Here is a 21,924-nt window from a genome sequence, read left to right as displayed (position 1 = left end):
GCAGTGAATATTCACGACTATTATGGAAGACTACAAATCCTGTTCAGCTGAACAGAACAAATGTTCATCTGAAAGCCCCTAATCACTCCTTCAGATGCTGCCAGTCATGAATAAACACTGCCTGTATTTTCCATTTTGTCCATGAGGTGGCAAACACCGTTGATCATTGTCTCATCATAGAAAGGTATAATATGTCAACGTTGCTGTTAGTTTTTATGATCAATATGGTAGGTGCAGCAACCCTTCTGATGTTTTGCAGTAAATGTGTTTTGCATTTGCCAGTATGAAGCAGCATCAAGTTATGATTTCTTCTCTGAAAAAGCTGTTCTAAAATGTTATTATTCCTTGCTTTTTCTTCTGCTCCCTATCAAGTTATGTCTCAGCTTTCAGTGGCAATAGACACCCATGATTTAAATGATGTAGTGGGCATAGTGGTGACCTGGAACAGAGTGGAGATTGGAGTGAATTTCAGCAGACTTTAAAACTAATCTGTTGTTAGAACAATAATCCGTTGTAAAAATAATTACCATGTTGATTTATACCTTAGTTTCCATGAAAAGATACAAAAACATAGAAAAATCTGTTCATTATTTTTTCTCTTTTCCCTTTTAACAGTTGCTTTGGAAATCTCCAGTGGTTTACTCCATTCTCTACTGTTATTAATAACGACAGTCCCATGATGGAGAAGACCTGCTACCATTTTTTTTTCTTGTTAGCTGGCTATTAGGAGTCACTATCAGCAGTCTTCTACTCTTGTCAATAATGAACTTGTAGTTAAAGGATAGGTAGGTGACATGCCATATACAGTTTACGATAGCTCTATGAAGAATATCCTTGTCTGGTGATGTCACCAGAAGCCATAAAAGCAAGGCGATCTTGTGGACTAGATCACCCAGGTCCATGGCACAAAAACAAGCCCTTTTGTCAGCAGCTTCTGGTCATTGGGATGGGGTAGTGTAGAGAGATGCTGTGAGAGATTTGCCAGATATTTTAAGACTTCTGGAAAACATTTCACTGTGTAACAGAATCAATCAAAGAATCATAGAATGGCTCAGGTTGGAAGGGACCTTAAAGATCATTTAGTTCCCACTTGCCTGCTATAGGCAGGGATGCCACCCACTAGATCAGGTTTCTCAGGGCCTCAACTAACCTGGTCTCAAACACCTCCAGGGATGAGACATCCACAACCTCTCTGGGCAATCTGTTCCAGTGAGCTAAATATCTTTAAGAGCTAAGTATCTTTATTATTACTAATAAACAAATGAAAGAAAAGAACCACGGATGGTTTACAAATAAAAAATATGACAATTTATTATGGGCTGTGTTTTGCAGAATGGTGTTGTGGCTGCAAATACAGGAAATGTCTATACAGGCAGATCTCTGCACTGCACAGACATTATTTGGGCTTCTCTGTGGAGGTTTCCAGATTGCTGGTGACAAATAATTAGTTACTGAACTGTATTTGTTTTCAAGAGAAGCTCCAAAAGTTATTTGATATGTGCGGGAGGGTGCTTAGCTATTCTTTACAGTTCCCTGCAATATACTATGCGCTAAAAGAGCCTCATGCATTTTTTTTTTCTTTTATAGAATTTAGAAATCCATGGAGATTGTTCATTGAGATATACAATTAACTATGAACTCTCTTACATTGAGAATATGTTACTAAAAGAAAGGCTTCCTCTAAATATGTGTAAGCACTCAGGAGTCTCTGACATTTAGCCTTTCTTTCATTTTGTCCTTTAAATCAAGCCTGCTACTGGCATTTATATAAGGTCCATTTGTTCTTGTATTTGGTTTGTTAATTGCTTATGAAACTCCATACTTAATGAGCGTCAAATTAATAAAGTGATATGTACCCTATAAAAATCAATAATTATAAAAGTGGACAATCATCTTCCAGTTTCTCCTGCCTATTAGCATGGGACTACAACGTTCGTAATTTGTGGTTTGTGGTGTTGCCTTTTACAAGGCAAAATCAAGAACCGCAGTTATTCTATGGCAGTCTACATTAGCCATACTTATTAGACACGTTGCAAATGGTGAAATAGATAGCAGCTGTGTGGTTTGCTCAGTGTCATATGTGAAGTCCAGCAGGTTTGCATATTTTCTAACTTGACATGACACTGTTAGAACACTTTACCACCCTCTGGAGAAGTATGTGAAAACAATGCATTGGTCACACAGAAATAGAAATTTTGCTGTTGACAAAAAGTTTTGCTTATTTTTTTTTTCCCCAAATATTTCTGAAAATATTGTTTCTGAAAATATTTATGTGGCTTAAAATTAGATTCTTACCGGTGCCAAGTATATCACAGAATTAATGTTTTTTGTTGGGGAACAGAAGGGCAGACCTAGCCTCCTGTAACTGGGCTTGAGTACTATTAGATATGTTCCTATGGCTTTTATCAAGTCACGGGGACAAGTCTTTTTGCTTATCACCTCTCACATCACCTTTGACTAAAACCCTAATTACAGGAATTGGGTCTTGTGAAATTCCAAGCTTTACACAGAAACTCTTCTGCCCTGCAATTTCACAGAGGAACATTTTGTCTCTTAAACAGAAAAAAAATGCCATTGTTACTATTATTTTGTGGAATGGGCAATGTTTGATTAGGTCTTTCAGAAGACACTGGATCATGCTTTTTCTCCTTGGTAGGTGCATTCTTAATCAGCAATTTTGGTACTTGAGTTTGGGCCTATAATTATATCTTGCACGGATGAGTTCAATTTGTTGGGAATGGAACATTCCCCACTGTACTTTATGGCAATTTATGTCTAATATATAATAAAAAGTGTTGAAAAATGTTCTGAAAATTTATGATATGAGTTGGAAAGTCTAGTTCCCAGCTCCACAAATAATTTGCCCTCAATTACCTTTAAAATTATCATCAGTCGGAAATCGGAAATGGAACCACTTTTGTGACAGACTGATTAAAATGTTTATACAAATAAACATTTTATGCCTATAATATATCTGCATTAGTCCATAATTTCTATTTGCCATGCCCTGAAAAACAGTTCCTTTGGCATACTTATCAAAGAAAAAAAAAACAAAAAAAACACTGTGCAGTAAACACGTACCATCATTTAGATAATTATGTTTGATAGTTATATTTGTGTATTGGATGTGATTATGGTACCATTCTAATCTTAGATTACTGTCTCTAGGAGAGGTGTAAGGAAAGAAGAGAACTAGATGTTCTTCTGCTGAAAAAGAATTGTACACTTCATTGATTATTTTAGTTGTTTTAGAAAGCTGTTCTTTTTTAACTTTTTCATAAAGAAATATATTTTTTTGCATATTTTGCAATCTCTTATTAGAAAAATGCATAAAATGCATATTACAAAAGCACCAGTGTGTTTTTGAAATACTCTTACAACATTTCTTTTCCTGGCAATCAATTCATCGTTACCCTGAAATAACAGAGTATTTTACCTCCTGATGATTAGTACTGTAGCTAAATGTTCAAGGTCACTTTCACTTAGATGTATTTTATTTTTAACTTACATAGTATTTTCATTTAGCTAATCCATGATCAAGCAGCCTTCTTTTTCTTTTTGCCTTTCCTTTAGTTTCTTTGATAAAACTTGCCTGGGGATTCATTAAATCTTTATTCACAATACAAATCTTAACTCTGCTCATTCCCTGCAGTGTAGCCCATCATTGATTCTATGTAGATCTGCCCTTTTGTGAAGTAATTGCTATCTTCCACCTCCTCTAATTCTCATGCTAGCCTGGGCATTTCCAGAGACTGGGATTCATAACTGTCCCCCTGAAAGACTAAGAAGCTCAAAAGGACCAGAGAGAAATGTTATACTTCACTTTTTGTTTTGAATCATACACCATCATGTGAAACCATGTGCAGTCTGTTAAGCCTAATACCTAGAAGTGCAGCCCAGAAAAAAGTTTAGGAATATCCTTAATCACTTAATTTTCAAAACATGAATAATTTTATCAGTGTCAGTGAGATTACCAGTGCTTGTAAACAAGTTGTCATACATGTGCATATTGTGTGAAGATTCTGAAACTATTTCTGTTCTTTTATGACCAAAAATAATCTCATCAATACAATTATTTTTAAGCCTACTACAAGACTTGGATTGAAGGAGTTCTAGTGTTTCAAGTATACCTGTTCTCCTACAGGAGGAAGGCCTTCTACAAAAAGCTGGTCATAAACTCGAATTACAGTGTAGAGGATTCAGTTTGCTGTGTAACAAATAGGGAACAAATAGTGTGCTTTTGGTTAGTTGGCTGTTGTTGATTTTAATTTATATATATATATTTGGTGAAGGTGATTTTTTTTTGCCTTTTTTTTTTAATTTATATGTTCTTATGGCTTATAGAAAACCTAGGAAGAGGCTTCAGGATAAAAAAAGCAGTTTGGCAGAGGCTAAAATAAATAAATAAATAAATAAAAACATAGAGTAGATAAACTCGTACTGTATATAGGAACCCTTAATTTTCATCCAGATTATAAATTAAAAAGGAAACAATGTCTGCCTTTTCATTTCTATCTTTTTAAATGGAGCAAGAAAATTCTTAGAGGCTTTTCTTCAACCTCGATACAATTTTGTTTTCCTTTCAATGGGAGGATTTCCACTAGCTTCCATGGCATCTTATGTCTTAATATGATTTAAGCATATAAAGGAAGCCTATGGTTTTTTTTAAGCATTCAGAGTTTGGACATAGTTAATAAAGGACCTTTATCACAAACTATATTCTCTCAAATTGTATTTGTCACTGAGACATCACCTATCAGAGGTGAAGTGAAAGTGAATTACTTAATGAAATAGTAATTTTTGGATAAGTCCTTCTATCCTTTGGTGTTCAGGAATAATAACAGGGCAAGAACAGTGATTTTATATAAATGAATGAAGTTAAGACTGCAATGAAATTCTGAAGCACTAATACATAACTTAAAAAACTCTTTTGTAAGAAGTCAGCTGGGTAATTGCGTATTAAAACATTCGTATTTTCCCCCATTTACCTGTCTACTCTAGTAGACAGGTAAAATAAACTTCTGTTTATTTTTCCATGTCAAATATTTGAATTTTAAGTACTAAATTATTATTATTATTTTAAACACTAAAGAGCAACTTATCCTCTGTCAGTTAAAAATATCAATTATATATATATATATATATATATATATATATTTGGTGGTGGTGGTGGTCCAAAAGGATGGCATAACTCGTTTATAAATGTAAGTGCAGTGAGCAGTGTACATCACTAGAAGTGTAGATTTTTCTTTACCACTGTTCTGCTCTTTTTCTATTCAAATCAAAAAGCAATTCAAGACTCTGCTGTGTTATAAGCAACATAGTTTTTTTGAGTCATGTACTAAAATGTTTGTTAAAACTTACCTTGACTTTGTGAAACAACAGCATCTATTTGCTGCAGTTGCTGCTGTTGGTATTTCTGAAAGCACTGCTGGGCTTGACTATTTGGGAATTTGCTACATTTGTTCTGAAACCTGATGAACTGTTCATGTTCACTTCAATTAGGACTTTTGAAAAAGCCTACAACAGAAACCTTAGTTGTGATTTTAAGCTTTTACAAGCAGGGAACTAATGTATGACTGGTCTTTTACAACATGAATTAATATGCTGACCAATATAAAATGATCTCCTATTGTAAGATCATTTCATCAGAGAGAAGAAAAAGTGCAGAGTACACATTCTTTTCCCAACAACCTCATTGAAACCTGCTACAGCTTGATCATAGAGTTAATATTGTTTTTGATGTTTAAAAAACAGTCAGGGAACAGTTTTGTGTAGGAAATAATAAGAACACATACATTTCTCCTTTTTCCTCAATGGTTGCATGTTGTCCATACTTACATGTGTTTCAGAAATTATTTACAAACGTCAGTGTATTATGGCCATTTGTTTCCATTGCATTGTTCACATTATTCTAAATTCAGTGTGTATGAGAACGTATGTAGGAAGGTGATCACATATAAGTCTATGTAGTCAGATGGATCACATCAAAAATTGGCGAAAAGAAAGTAATATTTCAAAAATCAGCTTTTAGAAGTGCTGGAGAACTATATCGTGCTGCTACATGGGTGGGGGATAAGGGTAAGCATTTGAAATACAGGATATTTAAATACATGCAGACCGCTGGTGTTTTCCAAGAATGGAAATAAACATCAGCTGACTGACTTCAGATACTTTCCAATTTGTGGCTGGATAGTGGCTGCTCTGAGAGGGTGCTAAAAATGTTCTGGGTGGAATGCAAAGCAAATGTGAGTCCCATTTTCATTTCTGATTGGAGATGGACAGTAAAGATGTACTCAGAATTAGACACAAAAGTACATGTTCAAAAATCTAAACTTGCCTAGGGTAAATATGATCATTCATATCTTGCCTGATGTCATTGTAGCACTAATATGTGCTTTGTCTTTTCCTCTGTGAATTAGACCATTTGTATCCTCCAGGTGGTATTTCAATATTGTATTCATTTTACTGCTTTTCATCGTAACTAACTGCCATCTGGAATTTTTCTTGCCTAGGAATCTCTAAGCACAGAACAGTTAATGAATTTAAGACCTTGGGATACATTCGTTGGACTCTTTTAAAAATAAATAATACTTTATCTATTTGTATTACATTTGATAGCAGGAAAAATAGAACTGGCACCTTTTTTTCTTTCATTATCCTGGCAAATGTCAGTTAAAAAAACTTTAAAGTAAAGTTTGTTTCAGAGACCTCCAATCCAAGTGTATTTATGTGTTATGGCAGGTGTTTCAGCAATTATTACTAATTGGAAAATTAGATGCTGTTGCTATAGCAACATCTTTATTTGCTAATTGGTTTTGGCACATTTTAAGTAGCACTAGCTTAGCTAGACACAAAGCTATTTAAATGAGGCATGTGAAGATTTCTGTCAAAATGGTGAGCCTTTGTTGTGAGTCAGTACATTAACCTTCTACGTCTATGGCCCTGGGCATAAACCAGGTTCTTCCTGAGCGTGCATGCAGGACCTGAGTCTTGTGGCCTCACCCATGTTGCTCAATCACAAGAGAACAGGAAACAGGTGAAATTCTGAGCTATAGTCCTTCATTTTTCTTTCTTCATTTCTATTTTGACTGTGTGGGTTACAGCAGGGTCAAAAAAAATTATGCACTTTTCAGACTGTTTTGTAGCTGGATTCGTCTCCTTTCCAATTGTGAATGCTTTGTTGCTTATATGTGTGTGTGATGTGTTTCTTTTTGGATCTCCAAAACATTTGAAGTTGTTTTTCCTTGATGCATCTTGTGCTTTTTCCTTCATTTCCTGTAGGAAAATATTTATTGGGGCTTAGGTCAGCAAACTGCAATGCACTGTCCATGTACAATGTGACACTTATTTTCTGGGCGATTTAGGTTTTCCTTTGAGTGCCCCTTTGCATCTACTTCACAGTAGAATGAAGCTCCACTGTCATGCTGCATTCTGGAATATTTTTGAACTTTAAGCATCTAATTCACTTTTTGGACTTTGAAAGGTAGAGCTTGCTATGCAATTTTCATTTTCTTATTTCTCTGCCAAATCTGTTTTTCCAGAAGATTTTGAAGTCCTGGAGGCTATCAGACTTAGAAAATGAACAACAGTTTCAAATCTCTCTCTTTTTTTTTAACTTATTTATTTATTTATTTTCAATTCCCTTCTACACTTTTGGCAACACTGGTATTTAGGAATTGCATAGTTTGCCTTCAAAGCCTTCCCATCCATTCTTCCTTTTGTGGCTGTATGTACCATGTAAAGGGGAAAGAATGATTGCTCAGAAGTGACTGTGGTTCCTTGACAGGTGTTATCTTTTCAGTATCCATTCTCTGACGTTTCTTTATTAGAGTATTTCTGAGTTTCTGAAAAAGTAGCTGAAGAGTTTCCTGAAGCAAGGGTAGTGTGGAATATTTCTTTGCTCTGTGTCTAACTGAGGAAGACAGTGTGAGTGTACGCTATCTGTTCCGCTGGAGAAAAAAAAAATTAAGAATGCCAGTTTTGGGTACATAAGCAACACTGTGAACATATACAAGTGAAATATCTCAAAGACTTTAACTTACTTGGGAAGTACATTTAGAGCTGTACTTCTTTTCGCTGGAAGCTAATTATGTGGTTGTATGTCAGGATGCTAAAGTGGTGTGAGCCATAAAATTGCTAAAAGATTTTTATTCTCAATTATACATTTTGGTGGTGAAATAAACCATTTTGATCATATGGCTTTTACTTAAAAATATAAAATAAAAATAAAAATAAAAGTACTTTTATAAGGATGGGATCTTTATTTGGAGGTGTGTCGTTCAGGCAGTGGACAAACTATAAATGAGGTTTTGATTGTTGAATGTTATGTTTGTCATCATACCTTGAAAGCTTTTTTAATAGCTTTTACGTTTGTAATACTTACTTTTATTTATAACAGTTTAACTCCTGTTTTTAATGAGATGAGTACTCTGACAACAAATACTCAGACGTATGAGTTTTTTGGCAGGAACAGAAATACCCTCTTGGTGCTCATACAAGAACTTTTGAGTCATAATTCATAGAGCATTTTCAAAAGTAAAGGAGTTTAAATGTCAGTTTAAATGTTTGTCGAAATGAGAGACAGAAGTGCCCTCAATCCGTAGACAAGTTGCTGTATATAAACTTTATGCTCTTGGTAATACTTCCTTACTGTAGTAAATGTCCTCTAAGGGGAAAGGAGAAATATTTTCAAAAAACTGTGTTTGTCATTATTACAACAACTATCACTCTAGGTCAGTTTTGATTGCCATCAAGAGTTCTTAATAGCTGTTTTCCTGGTTTTTGACAGTAACTAAGTGTGTTAGCCTCCAGACTATGTAAAAAGAAAAAATCACAAAACTGAATAATAAAAAAAAATCATGGTGATTACCATCAATGATACAGTAAATAAGCAGATTTTACTGTCATTTTTGTCATACTTAACAAAACTTTGGTATGGTTTCAAATCCTTTGTGTAAGCTTGTGTGTAACTAATACTCCCCTCAGTAAAAGACCCATTGCAGTAACTTGCCTTGGCATACGTACTGTTTTACAGTAGATTTATATCTGTGATTTGAGAGGTTATGAAGTTTCAGTTAGAAGACTTAGACAAAGCTTGAATGTTTCTCCAGATGAACAAAGCTGGGTTAGATATTGCTGTAAATCAGTTCTAATCAGATGAGAATTTCAAAGATCCCAAAGCCTAAAACCAAAATTTATTCAGAGGCTTAGAGTTCAAAGTAGAAAAGTCACCTGACTTATTTTTAATCTAATTTGGAGCTGTGTATAAGAAGTCATTTCCACACACCTACTAAACTGGTACATACAGTGCAGCTGAGATTTTCTTGATCTTGGCATTGTTGATGATTCTAACAAGAGAAGCAGACATTTAGCCCATGAACTTTTACCCAAGTTTGTTTGTTTGTTTCATTTTAGTTTCCCTTGCCCCTATTTTTTCTTGTTTTATGCCTCATTGATGAAGCTACTTAGTAAAACACTTTTTATTTTTTTTTTCCTCATAGCCACTCAGTATAAAGTTGGAATTTATTATGGCATATACACTACTGGCAAATCTAATTATAGTAATAAATTTTAATGCACCAACTGGTTAAAAGGCTTCTTCTTTATGTTGGGTCTTTATAAAAATATTAGTTCTATTGCAGAGTATTGTAAGAAAGAAGTGTTTGGAAACAATTTAGGTTTTGCTATGCCACACACCCTTTCTGTGAGGCATGCAACATTGCGTTCTTAGGGAAATATCCATTAACAAGGTGTCATGGCATCTGCAAAGAACAAAGGTAAGGAACTGAGCTGCATTCAGAATGTTAATGTAGTTACAAGGCATTCACTTTTGTTCATATGATGATTTTACTCAGGTTGGCAGCCGAGCTCCACCACAACCTCTCTCTCACTCCCCCTCCTCAAAGGGAGAGGGGGAGAAAATACGAAGCAAAGGGCTCAAGGTTTGAGATATGGATGGGGAGATCACTCAACAGTTATCATGATGGGCAAAACAGACTCAGAGTAGGGAGACAGTAAGATTTATTGCCTATTACTAACAAGCTAGAGAAGTGAGAAACAAATGAAAGAAACCAAAAACACTGTCCCCCATCCACCCTCTTCCACCCCCTTGCCCCAGGCGGCACAGGGGAACAGGGGAAATGGGGTTTGCGGTCAGTCTATGGCACTTCATCTTCACTGCTCTTTCTCAGTCACTCTCTTTCCCTGTTCCAACATGGGATCCCTCCCACGGGATGCCGTCCTTCCTGAACTGATCCTGTGGGGGCTTCCCACAGGCAGCAGCTCTTCAAGAACTGCTCCAGATATGGGTCCCTACCACGGTGTCCATCCGTCAGGAGCAAACTGCTCCAACATGGGTCCCCCACGAGCAGGAGCTCCTGCCAGGTCACCTGCTCCTGCGTGGGCTCCTCTCCACGGGCTGCAGCATGGAACCCTGTTCCACCATGGTACTCCATGGGCTGCAGGGGGACAGCCTGCTTCACCATGGGCCTCACCACAGGCTGCAGGGGAACTTCTGCTCTGGTGCCTGGAGCACCTCTTCCCCCCTCCTTCTTCACTGACCTTGGTATCTGCAAGGCTGTTTCTCACTCCTCTCTCTCCCAGCTGCTGTTCTACAGCAGTGTTTTTTTGTTGTTGTTTGTTTGTTTGTCACTTAAAATCTGCTCTCACAGAGGTGCAAACAACATTGCTTATTGGCTCGCCTGTAGCCAGCAGTGGGGCTGCTATCTAACATGGGGCAGCCTCTGGATTCTTCTTGCAGAAGCCACCCCTTGGCCCCCTGCTACCAAAAGCTTGCCATTTAAACCCACTACAGTTCAACAGATTATTTGTAGGTGAATTTTGAGGAAGGGACGGAACTAAATGGAATAGAGAGACTATTTCTGGAAGGTGTGCCAGCACTCATGACTGAAGAAAATATAAAATCAAGTACAAACAGAAATACTCATTTAGTAACACCATTCAGGTTACTAACAGAGTGATTCCCTACAGCTATATATAAGGTTATGTTGTTCTTGTAGTAAATTCCTTCAACAGTTAAGATGCTATTTAAACACTATGCTGAAGGGCTACTGTGAAAAGATGATGTATTACATGCCAAAAGACCTCAAATGCTATTTCACTCTGGTGAGCATAAGTCAAATTAATACAAAACAAAAGAAAAAGTCAGCAAATCTAATAACAAGCTTCCGTGATAAACCATCTGTTCAACAAAGTATCATATTTTATTGCATAATTCCAAACTTAATTCTGAAAGAAGTGGATCAAACCACGAACACATCAACCAGATAATGGTTTAGAGATGGGAATCTCTAAAATGAAAATTTTGTGACATATGTTTTGTTTTCTTTTCTCTCCAATTTGTAAGGTTCAACTGTCATGACACATCTAACTATTCTAAAAATAAAAAATATTTTCTTTTGAAGGAAAAAGAATAGACAGCAAAGATAGCTGTCTTCAGGAGCAGAGAAAGTAAGAGATTTACAGCCAGATCATTTGAAGTTAAATTCTGAGAGCTAGTCACACTGACTGTAAAATAAAAATAAAAATAAATTAGGTTTATGCAGAATCACATCGTTTTCTTGTGTGGTGTGTGTTTTATGTGTATTTTAATTTGTTTTTGAAGCAAAGTTGAATCAACAGGATGAAAAGAAGTCTTCTGTCTGAAAGTGGTACAAATTAAAATAGACCTCAGCACTGAAATCTTTCTCAAACAAGTTTCCTTGTGGCTGACTTCGTGGGGGCAAGTAATATAGTGAGACTCCATAATGTATTTGAGTTTCCCAAAGAGAAAGAACTTTGGGATGTGAAAGATTTCCAGTGGCTTTTGGTCAGAACTATAATGTAATCACATCAAAACATGCAGTGTTAATTACCTTTACGGTGATTTGTACAAAAATATTAAAACTTCATATTCATCCCTTAAAAATAAGAAAAGGACTTTGTCTTGCTGGGATATTTCAGACGGGCACTACTACAGAAAACGCTTTACAGAATTGTAGAAGTATTTATTTAATATGGCAAAGCAAATGTTACAGGTCTGCACTTTCTATCTATGTGAATAAATTTGCGGTTTGCAATAGGGAGAAAAGTATGATTTTCACACTTTCATTGTTCATTGACATATATTTCTTTTTACCATTAATATTTTTTAAGAAAGGACTGGAGTGGGTTTTTTGTTTGTTTTTGGTTTTGTTTTTGTTTTGAGATAAATGAGCTCTAGTGGAAAGGTGGCCATAAATGCATGTTCTGGCTTTATGTTCCGACTCTAAATTAAAATTGGAATGTGATTCTCTGGTGATTCAGTTTCATTTTGTACAAATATTTACTGCAGCATTATATTCTGATCTAGATATAATCATCCAATGGTCTCTTTCTCAATATTGAATTTTTAATTTAAGGGTGGATTAAGTTAGAATTTGTTGCTGACCTGGCTTTGAGCAGGAGGGGGAACTAGGTGATCAGCTTAGGTCTCTTTCAAACGCAATGAATACTGATTCTGTGATATTCAATTGATAGGATGTGCGTACAACTACATATGCATCTTTTGAAGTGTTATGTGTATATTCTGAACACAATTAGCATATGCATGCATATTGTACATATGAAGACAGAGTTGTGTAGACAGAAAAAACAGCAGCTAAAAATGGAAAGCAAAAAGAACTACACAAACAGAATCATTTGCCTTTGTATGTCCCTTTGAGTCAAATGAAGAAGTTTTCCTATCATTGAAGCAGGAAGTAGACTTAGGGGTAAAAAAAAACACTGTATAGCCATAACTCAGAATCATTATATGTATGGTTGAACCTTATTGGCTTCACCCAAAGGGGTTGAGCCAAATGGTTCAGATCACAAATGATACCCACCCAACTTGCAAAGTTAACACACTCTGAGAGGTGGTGAGGTACCCATTACTCTTTAAGCCACCTTCAGTACTTAATTAAATGTAATAGCAGAAAGTATTTTTCAGACCTTAAATAAACTTCTATGGTTCTTTTTGTTTTTGTTTATCTGTGACATTTTTATTTTATTTTACGTACGTGACAATTTGCTACATAGTAGGTTTCTAACTGTCCTTAAACTATATGCCAAACTGACTTGCTTTATAATGCAATGGATTCTTTTCTTTGTTTTTTAATGGGATCTATCGTGTGCAAACAGTGGCTGAACATTGCTATTCAGAACTGGATAACATACTTAAAAAACACATACAAGTAGACAAAGAGTGACCATTCATAGAAAAATCACTGCAGGTAAGAGGACCTATATACGTTGTATCAGCTCAGATAAGACTGTCAGCCAAAGGGTGACTTTTGGCAAAAACAGGAGGTTGATGAGAACAAAAGAAGTAGTGGAAGTTGTCTAAGTACTGAGACTGTCCAACAGTTTCAGTCTGAATTTCTAGCACACAACCCCCAAATAGAAACACTTTTATTGCAGTTAGTACAGTTAATTTGCTATAAATAAAAGATATTGTAGGCAATAATGCCTAAGAGGCCTCTAAGATCAAGTTCATGAAAGCCTTAAATGTGCAAAGCAGGAAGGCTTTAAAACAACTTGTGCAAGTGTGGAGGCAGGGATAGCTAAATTCAAGTTTTCTTAAGCCCCTGAGAGGATAAAGAATCAGACACATCAGGTCATGCTGTGAATAAAAAAAAATAATGTAACATAATATCACTGGTGTGAATGAGATGTCGGCAAATGAATTACTATTTTTCTATTTAATTTCTTTTTTTATTATGTTTACAAAAGTGTTTTTTTTAAATCAGAAGAACAGTATTTCAGCAGATGTTGAAGCATGCAGGAATTCACAAATTATCCATAGGAAATTTCTACCTAAAAAATTAGAGCAGATTGTTGTTGTTGCTAGTGAGGTAGTTGCAGTAAAGCATCCAAATATAGCTAACTGTCCTGTAGCATTAGTTTGATTATTTATTTGAAACAATTAATGTATTGCTATCACATAAGGGACTGTAGGTACACAGAAAGACTGTGTTGTGGTTTAGCCCAGCTGGCAGTCAAACACCACACAGCCGTTCGCTCACCCTCCCCCCTCCCTCTCCGGGATGGGGGAGAGAAATGGGAAAGTGAAGTCTGAGTTGAGATAAAGACAGTTTATTAAGACAGGGAAAAGAATAACAACAATAATAATAATAATAATAGTATTAATAGTAATAATGTGTACGAAATAAGTGATGCACAATGCAATTGCTCACCACCCGTTGACCGATGCCCAGCCTATCCCCGAGCAGCCGGCCCCCTCCTCCACCCTGGCTAGCCACCCCCATATATTGTTCAGCATGATGTCAGATGGTATGGAATACCCCTTTGGCCAGTTTGGGTCAGCTGTCCTGGGTCTGTCCCCTCCCAGCTCCTGCTGCATCCCTAGCCTGCTCGCTAGCAGGACAGAGAGAGGCTGAAAAGTCCTTGGCTTGGTGTAAGCACTGCTCTACAACAATTAAAACATCAGCATGTTATCGGCTCTCTTCTCATTCTAATCCAAAACATAGCATCCTGCCAGCTACTAGGAGGAGAATTAACTCTGTCCTAACTGAAACCAGGACAGACTGTTACTACCTAGTCTGAGCATTGTATCTAGATCTAATATAGCATTAGTTTGGCCTTATGAGATTGCAATCCAAATTGTGGTGTTAAAGTATATTTTAGGATCTTTCACTTACATGTGGAAGCAGATTGCTGACAAGTGCATGTACATGTTGATTCAGAGTTGAAAATGTGCCAAGAGACTGCTAGTAAAATATTTACTGATAACTTTAAGATGGAAATATGTCTTCCTTATTGAGCTATAATTTAAGTTTGAAAAATGTTTGGAGGAGAAACATATTTATATTACTATATCTATAGACTATGGAGCAGCATTTGCTCTTGAGGCTTTTTCTTTTAGTAATTTTGTTCATGCCTGGCATAGCTTTCACTAAATAAAAAATAAGAAATAATTTATTTTATTTTATTATTATTATATGCTATCACCTTTAATTACACATAGCTGTAAATATTTTGGAGTTGTGTGAAGGCCATGTTGTATTTCAGCCCACTGTAGAACCAAAATATTTTTATAGTTTAAGTCAACACACATTACAATCTGAAATCTAATAAATGGAAAAGACACAAATGATAAGCAGATTTTCATCAGAAGGATTGAAAAAGACTGAATGTTGGCTGTTATTGAAGTTGGATAATGCTATAAAAGACATTGAGATGTAAACAATTGCATGTGAAAAGTATTTATTTAGCATTTTCTAATCTCTTTCTAAAAAGAATAAGAATTCTTCTTGTGTTTTGCTTTAACACCTCAGCCTTCCTCTTTAATATGACTGCTTTGAGTACCATTTTTCATGTACATTTATGCAGTTGATTATTCTTCCAAAAGTATCAGACTCCAGACCTCTGTGTATTCAACTGTTCATTTCTTTGACTTGTCAAAATGAGCCTGAAGTCTTATTTTGTCTATATAGTGGGGATGAGCTCTAAGTAGAAGTGGTGTCAGCACTTAAAATTTTATTTTAGAATTTGTTTAAATGAGAGACAGACTGAAAGCTAAAAGGCAGTATATTAATTATGGAAAATCAGGTAGAAAATTGGGCAGAGCAATCCTAACAAATGTAGTTGCACTGAATCAGCTTACACAAAAATAGGACACCTGACAAAGAGAAAGTTTTTCCATCAAAAATGTAAAAATCTGAAAGGCAAAATTGCTGAATTACCTTGTCCTGTGTGTTGGTTTTACACAGCTGGGAAGCTGAACTCCACCACAACTGCTCACTCACTCCCCTCCTCAAAGGAAAAGGGGGAGAAAATAGGATGGAAAGCTTCAGGGGTTGAGATAAGGACAGGGGGATTACTGAACAATTACAATCATGAGCAAAACAGATTCGGCATAGGGAGATTAATATAATTTATTATTTATTACTAACAGGCTAGAGCAGTGAGAAACTGCCTTCCCTTCCCTTTTTGTTTCCCTTTTTGTTTCCCTTTCTGTTTCCCGTTCCCTTCCCTTCCCTCTCCCCTCCTCTCCTTTTTTCCTCAGCTTTTCTCACATTTCCTTTCCTCACAATTTCCTTTCCCCACCTTTCCTTGTCTTTTCTTTTGCCATAAGGCATAAGGTGTAAGAAGTAGGCAGGAACCAAGTCCTGAGCAGGTGTATTTTCTCATCCCTCTGTGTTGACGTGCAAAGCAGTCCTTAAAAGTGTATTTCCCTCATTGCTCCGCTGAATAGACCAGGTGTTGTAAATGAGGCACCCTGAGAGATTCACTTTTAGTGGCTTCTGGATCTTGACTAATTCTTTCTTGGCTGCAGAGCTCTAACTTTTCAGATATTGATAACTGTATTCTCCTCACCTGCATTTTCAAAGGTGAAATGTAAAGGGTGTTTATATTTAAACCCTCCCTCCAGGAACTCTTTGATCACAAGCTTAACTTTCACTTCACTACACTGGCACATTAAATGGCTGATGAGGAACTGTAGCTTACTGTACTCATTAAACTATTTCAGTATTGTTGAAAGCATAATGTACTTAGCAATATCAAGAACACATTTTTAAAACTAATTCCATGTTAAAAAAACAAAACAAAACAGGACAGGAGGCAATGGGCACAAACTGGAACACAGTGGGTTCCATCTGAACATCAGGAAAAAATTAAATGTGTGGGTGCTGAAGCACTGGCACAGGTTGTCCAGAGGGGTGGTGGAGTCTTCCTCCTTGGAGATCTTCAAAAGCCACCTGGACATGGTCCTGGACAACCTGCTTGAGTAGCGGGGTTGGATGGGGTAGATGACCTCCAGAGGTCCCTTCCAACCTCAATTATTCTGTGATTCTGTGAAGTGAATCAGCAGAGACAGATATATTTTATATTTGTTAAGTGAAAAAGGTCTTCAGAACTAATTGGTTAGAAACAGTAGAAAATACAATAAAAATGATACAGTGAAAATTATTTCCCTTCTTCTCATTAGTGACAATATAGAATGGCTGGGGTTTTAACATTTAAAAATTAAATGGCCTTGAGCTGTTTTATAGTCAGTTTTCAACCAAAACAAATAAAATGTTTGCACAGAAATCCTGTGAACCTACACCTCTGTTCTGTGCATTTCCATAATAAAGATTATTAGAAAATGCCATTCATGTTTCATGTACACTTTAACTTAAAAGGATTTTAAATGTAAATGAGGTGTATATGTATTTAGAATGTATGGAAAAGCTTAACACACATCACTGTCCTCCTATTCAAGTGTGCAACAGTATTAAAAGATGATCCCAATCAGAATCCAAATTCAAATTTTGCAGTAAACTAAGAACTGTACTTTGACAAGTTTATTCTGTAAGTGATCTCTTAATTAAAATTAGGCAACAAAAAGGTAGGGAAAGTTCAGCTACTTAGAAACATTAAATGAGTGTACCAATTTTTATCGATTGTTAAATTAGTAACAAGGTAACTCATCTGCAGTGCCTCTACACTATTAATAACCTTATCTTGTCACTACTTAAGGTTCTGCATTTCTAGGAATCACAGGGGACTTGGAAAACTTCATATGGTATTTACCCCTAAAGTTATCATAGAAGCCTAGACACCTTTGGACTGAAAAAAAAGCATTAATGCACAGAGGATGGAAAAAGAAACTATACCTGTTTAAAACTGTTGAACTAGTAAGAGTGCCAGCAGAGTTTGGATTTTCCATGCAGAATGTCTTTAACTTGTCTTGGTTTCAAAAATGCACCTTATTGTGCCGGATTGTACTGAAGGACAACATTTATTTCTGAAGGAGGAAATGGGGAAAAAGATAAGCTCTGGTCTGGGCATTTTCCTCCTGGTCTTTCCCCCTGGAGAGCTATTTACTCTGGAAATCAGAAATATGCAAATGTAATGCACCCAAAATCATTGGCATTTTGCTTTTCAGGAGTATTATGTCATTAGAAATATGTTACTGTCTATTCTTCAAAGGTTCTGCTTTGCCTTAGATGAATCTGTTTTCTTAGCATGTATTTTCTTTCATAAAGACTATGGGGAGCACTGAAAACAAGGAAGCTAGAGTGCTTTTGCCTCACTATCACGAGTTGACCCCAGCTTGTCCCCTTGTTTTGATGACTTACCTCTTCCTAAAGTTGCAGGAAGGATTTAGTCACGGACTGACATATTCAGATTGTAGAGAGATAAATGGCTTCTGCAGAGCTACACAGCATTGCATACAGCCCTAAGCAGTTGTCTCAGTAGCACAGCCACAGCAGCTTAAATAATGAATAATTCTTGTGATTCTGGTTTTCATTAAATGACATGGCATGAGGAACACAGAAACAGATGGTTTCTTTGTGGGGCTTGCTAGATACACATATGTATGCTTCACTCTTCTCAGGTAAAGGAAAACACAATTTTACAAGACCTAAAAAATAAAGTGATCTTAAGAAACAAATGCCTAGCACTATCCAAATGCCTGGTAAATCACTTCTCAGCCTGGAATTCAGAAGGATGGTGGAAGTGAAATTATTTCAAAGGAAGTCACGCTCCACTCCAGTTTCATAAGGTGTATGCGTTTGATTTATTTTTAATTTTAATTTCTTAGGCAATAAGTGCAACCTAAATATTACTGTTACTATTCACCCTCAACTACTCAGTCCAAATCAGTGTCCACTTACACTGGGAGACGAGCATAGCCTTTGACACAAACTCAAAGCAAAGCCTTGACTCATGATCTAGATTCAGAATGAGACAACATTGTTTATCTTAATGCTGCTCTACAGTTGTTATACACTAGTTTCTTTTTCCCTAGTCCTTTTTACAGTCTCTTTGTCTACATTTTTTTTTTCTGGGCTTGTTTTATGGGGTTTTGGTGGGTAGGGGATCACAGGGGATAGAGGCTTACCTACACATCTCAACCAGTATGACTTGCTTGGCCTTCAATTTGTATTTTCTTCATGTGCACAGTTGGTATTTCAGAGCTATGTGGCAATTACTGGCATGATACAGAAAAGATAAATCTCTGTACTGAAAGAGCACACTGCAAATATTGATCAGGGATTTAATAAACCTGCTTCCTATCAACTGTCATCAAATGTGCCTAGTGAGTACTTGTTACATAATTATGGAGAGAATATGAGGAGGAAGTGACAGGAACCAAACTGCACTGCACTCTCTCTCCTACCTGTTTGAAACATATTTTACATTCAAACAGTGACAGTATCAGCTAAGACATTGGTGTAATAGTCTTCTTATTTTTGTAAAATAATCCATTTTAATATATACTCCATATGTTGTCCTCTCCATCAAAATTAATTACTGACAAGTGTGAGCATGCCTGTCTTATGCTGATACTTTTTTCTTATCTTCTCTCTTTCTCCCTCTCTCTTTTTTCTCTTTTTCTCTCTTATTGGCACACTGTGTCCACTGATGGGTGGATTACTAAAGAGCGTTCTCCACTATAATGTATGTTTATCTGAAAATAGGAACTGCAGTTCTTTAGTAATAACAAGCTCCTCTATCGAAACAATCTCTATTTTGTTTCGGTGCCTTCATTTTCTTTGTATGTCATGATTTTTCGCTGTTAAACTGACTGAAAAAAAAAAAAAAAAAAGGAAAGAAAGAAAAAGCCAAAAAATGTGTTTTATTTACAGGGCACAGCATTTGGAAGTGCTCCTGTACCTTCTCGCAGGCAATTATGTGAGTCTCTTAAATTCTGCAATTCTGCTCTGTGTTGTAAAGATGACTGTGTTCATGTGCTGTAGCATGGCATGCTGATATAGAGTTAATGCCCTAAGGTCAATATTCAACCATTGGCGTTGTATATTGCCTGTAATGTGTTTGTAGCTAACAGCTTATACTGACCACCCCCTTTTAATTTTTTTCTCTTTGTTTTGTCCAACACGTCATTAATTGTGACTGTGAAGTGCACTATAGAGTTGCAAGAAAGGAAGAAAATAGCATAATGGCTCAAAGTCTGGAGGGGAATATAAATAATATCCCCAGATTATGTCTTTGTAGAGTAGCATTGTTAAAACCAAAGGATATCTCTTTTCATTCTTCAGATTGATCTCTCAACTGTGTAAACAAATACAAAAGAAATCTGGATCTCAAAAAAATAAGAAATGGAAAATCAAGCAACATGGTGTAAGTCAGGTGTTAGTAAGACCAACTTTGTTTCTTATAAGACTTTTCTTCTAATTAATATGAAGAACAAGTCAGTCCCCAAAGCTGGGGACTTTTTTAGAGGGATTTCCTTCAATATTTCCTTAAATCCATTGAAAGTATTGACAATAGATAATAGTTATTTGAAAAAAATAAAAATAAAAAATCCCCTAGTTCCCCCCAAAAAAGCAACACAAGAAATCACAGATGTAATGTCTGTATCATTTTTCTTAAAAGGAAAATTTACATTCTAACTCAAGATGATCTCTCTGCTGGTTTAATAGTGTCTGTGTATGTTGAACACGCAGATGCTCACAATACCATCAGACTTTGAGATGAGGACTTTCCTTGAATTCCTTGAGTCTATTTCTGTCTCTCTCCTCCTAGCTTGAGTTAAATGTCCATCCTAAAGACGTTGATGTCTTCCATGTGCATATAATAAGCTACAGCCATGCACTGCATTATTATAATTATTATGCACTGTATCACACCACTGAATGTCAAATAGATTCATCATAATATAACATTACAGGCTTATTCATAAAATACAGTGCAGTTTGAATGATGCTTCATTGTTGGCAGTCTTGAAATGTGTTGCTTGCATAAATTCACCAATGCTGCTCTTGTGTATTCATAGAAAAACATACAATATTTGTCTATAAGTGTGGGTCTTGCAAAGGTAATGAAAAATATGATCTGTGTATTACTGTCCATTCTTCTGTGCAAATATCTAAGATGTTCCTATTCTACAGGATGTATATAAGGGGAGAAAAAAATAAATATCAAGTTGAAATACTGTTCATTAAATATAATTGTGCTCCTATTATGGTTACTTACGGTTACTTTCCACTTATGGTGGAAAAAATAAATATTCTCATTGAACGTAAATTTTTATCCTTCAGAAAAGCAATGCTGTAGTTATTGTTTGTATCCAACATTTACGACACTTACGTGTCTGACAAAAAGAAAATTTGAACTGCTGTCTGGCTTACTTTCATTTAGGCTAATTCACTATTGCTTTTCATGATTAACAAAATTGGTGAAGACTTTGGAAACACACCTACATGGTAGCATGCTTCAACATGCTTAGCTATAAATGCTAATGTGTGCGTTGTATCACAGTTGACAGCTTACTTCCTTGCATGTTATCCCTGTTAGAGCTTGAATGATGGAATGTCATAATGAAGTATCTGAGACTTGAACATAAGGGAAGATGTGGGAAGGGCAGAAAGTATTTTATCTCGCAAAGTCAGGGTAAAGGTTTGCATAGGAATAAAGACGTAGAACTACAAAGTAAATGAAGAGTAATGGATAATCTTTGGGTTAAATGTATGGTTAGATAGGTAGGAAAGAGTGATTAAAGTCTTATGAAATAAGATCAATATATGAAATAAGGGTAAAACTAACCGCCAAAATGGTGAGATGAAAGATGTAGATTTAGAACTGCTTATGTAGAATGTGATAGTAACTTGACTGGGAAGCAATTAGAAGCAAAAGAAGCACGTAAGTGAGAGAACCCATAACATCAGAGAAGAATAAATGTTATTTCAGATAGCTATTTTCTGCTTTTATGTTTAATAGAAGGCAATAATGATGCAGAACTTTGAATATATTGTGGCGAAACTCATCGTCAAGCCATTGGTGGCAGTTTTTTTCTGGTCTTTGCAAAGCATTGAACTTTGCTCCTTTCTACTTAGAAAAATGGGAAATGAGAATGTCTGAGAATACAGAGCAGAAATGCTACTGAAAAAATAGTGTGTTATCATGCAGAAATTTAAAAGTAGGCTATGT

General features: G+C 36.0%; 1 protein-coding gene across 3 annotated transcripts in view; it reads left to right on the top strand.

Moving 5' to 3' along the window:
- Positions 1-21,924, top strand: part of CCSER1 (coiled-coil serine rich protein 1) — a 672,229-nt gene that overhangs the window by 519,183 nt on the left and 131,122 nt on the right. Inside the window, exon 10 of one of the 3 annotated variants that reach the window (XM_040555667.1) lies at positions 19,623-19,668. The exons of the other annotated variants lie outside the window; for them this stretch is intronic. Within the exon in view, the coding sequence (XP_040411601.1) occupies positions 19,623-19,668 (46 nt within the window). The remainder of the gene's footprint in view (positions 1-19,622; positions 19,669-21,924) is intronic. 3 annotated transcript variants of the gene reach the window in all.

This window comes from Cygnus olor, chromosome 4, assembly GCF_009769625.2.
Source record: "Cygnus olor isolate bCygOlo1 chromosome 4, bCygOlo1.pri.v2, whole genome shotgun sequence".
Taxonomy (NCBI): Eukaryota; Metazoa; Chordata; class Aves; order Anseriformes; family Anatidae; genus Cygnus; species Cygnus olor.
The sequence above is the reverse complement of the archived record's forward strand: the minus strand, read 5'-3'. Positions and strand labels throughout refer to the sequence as shown.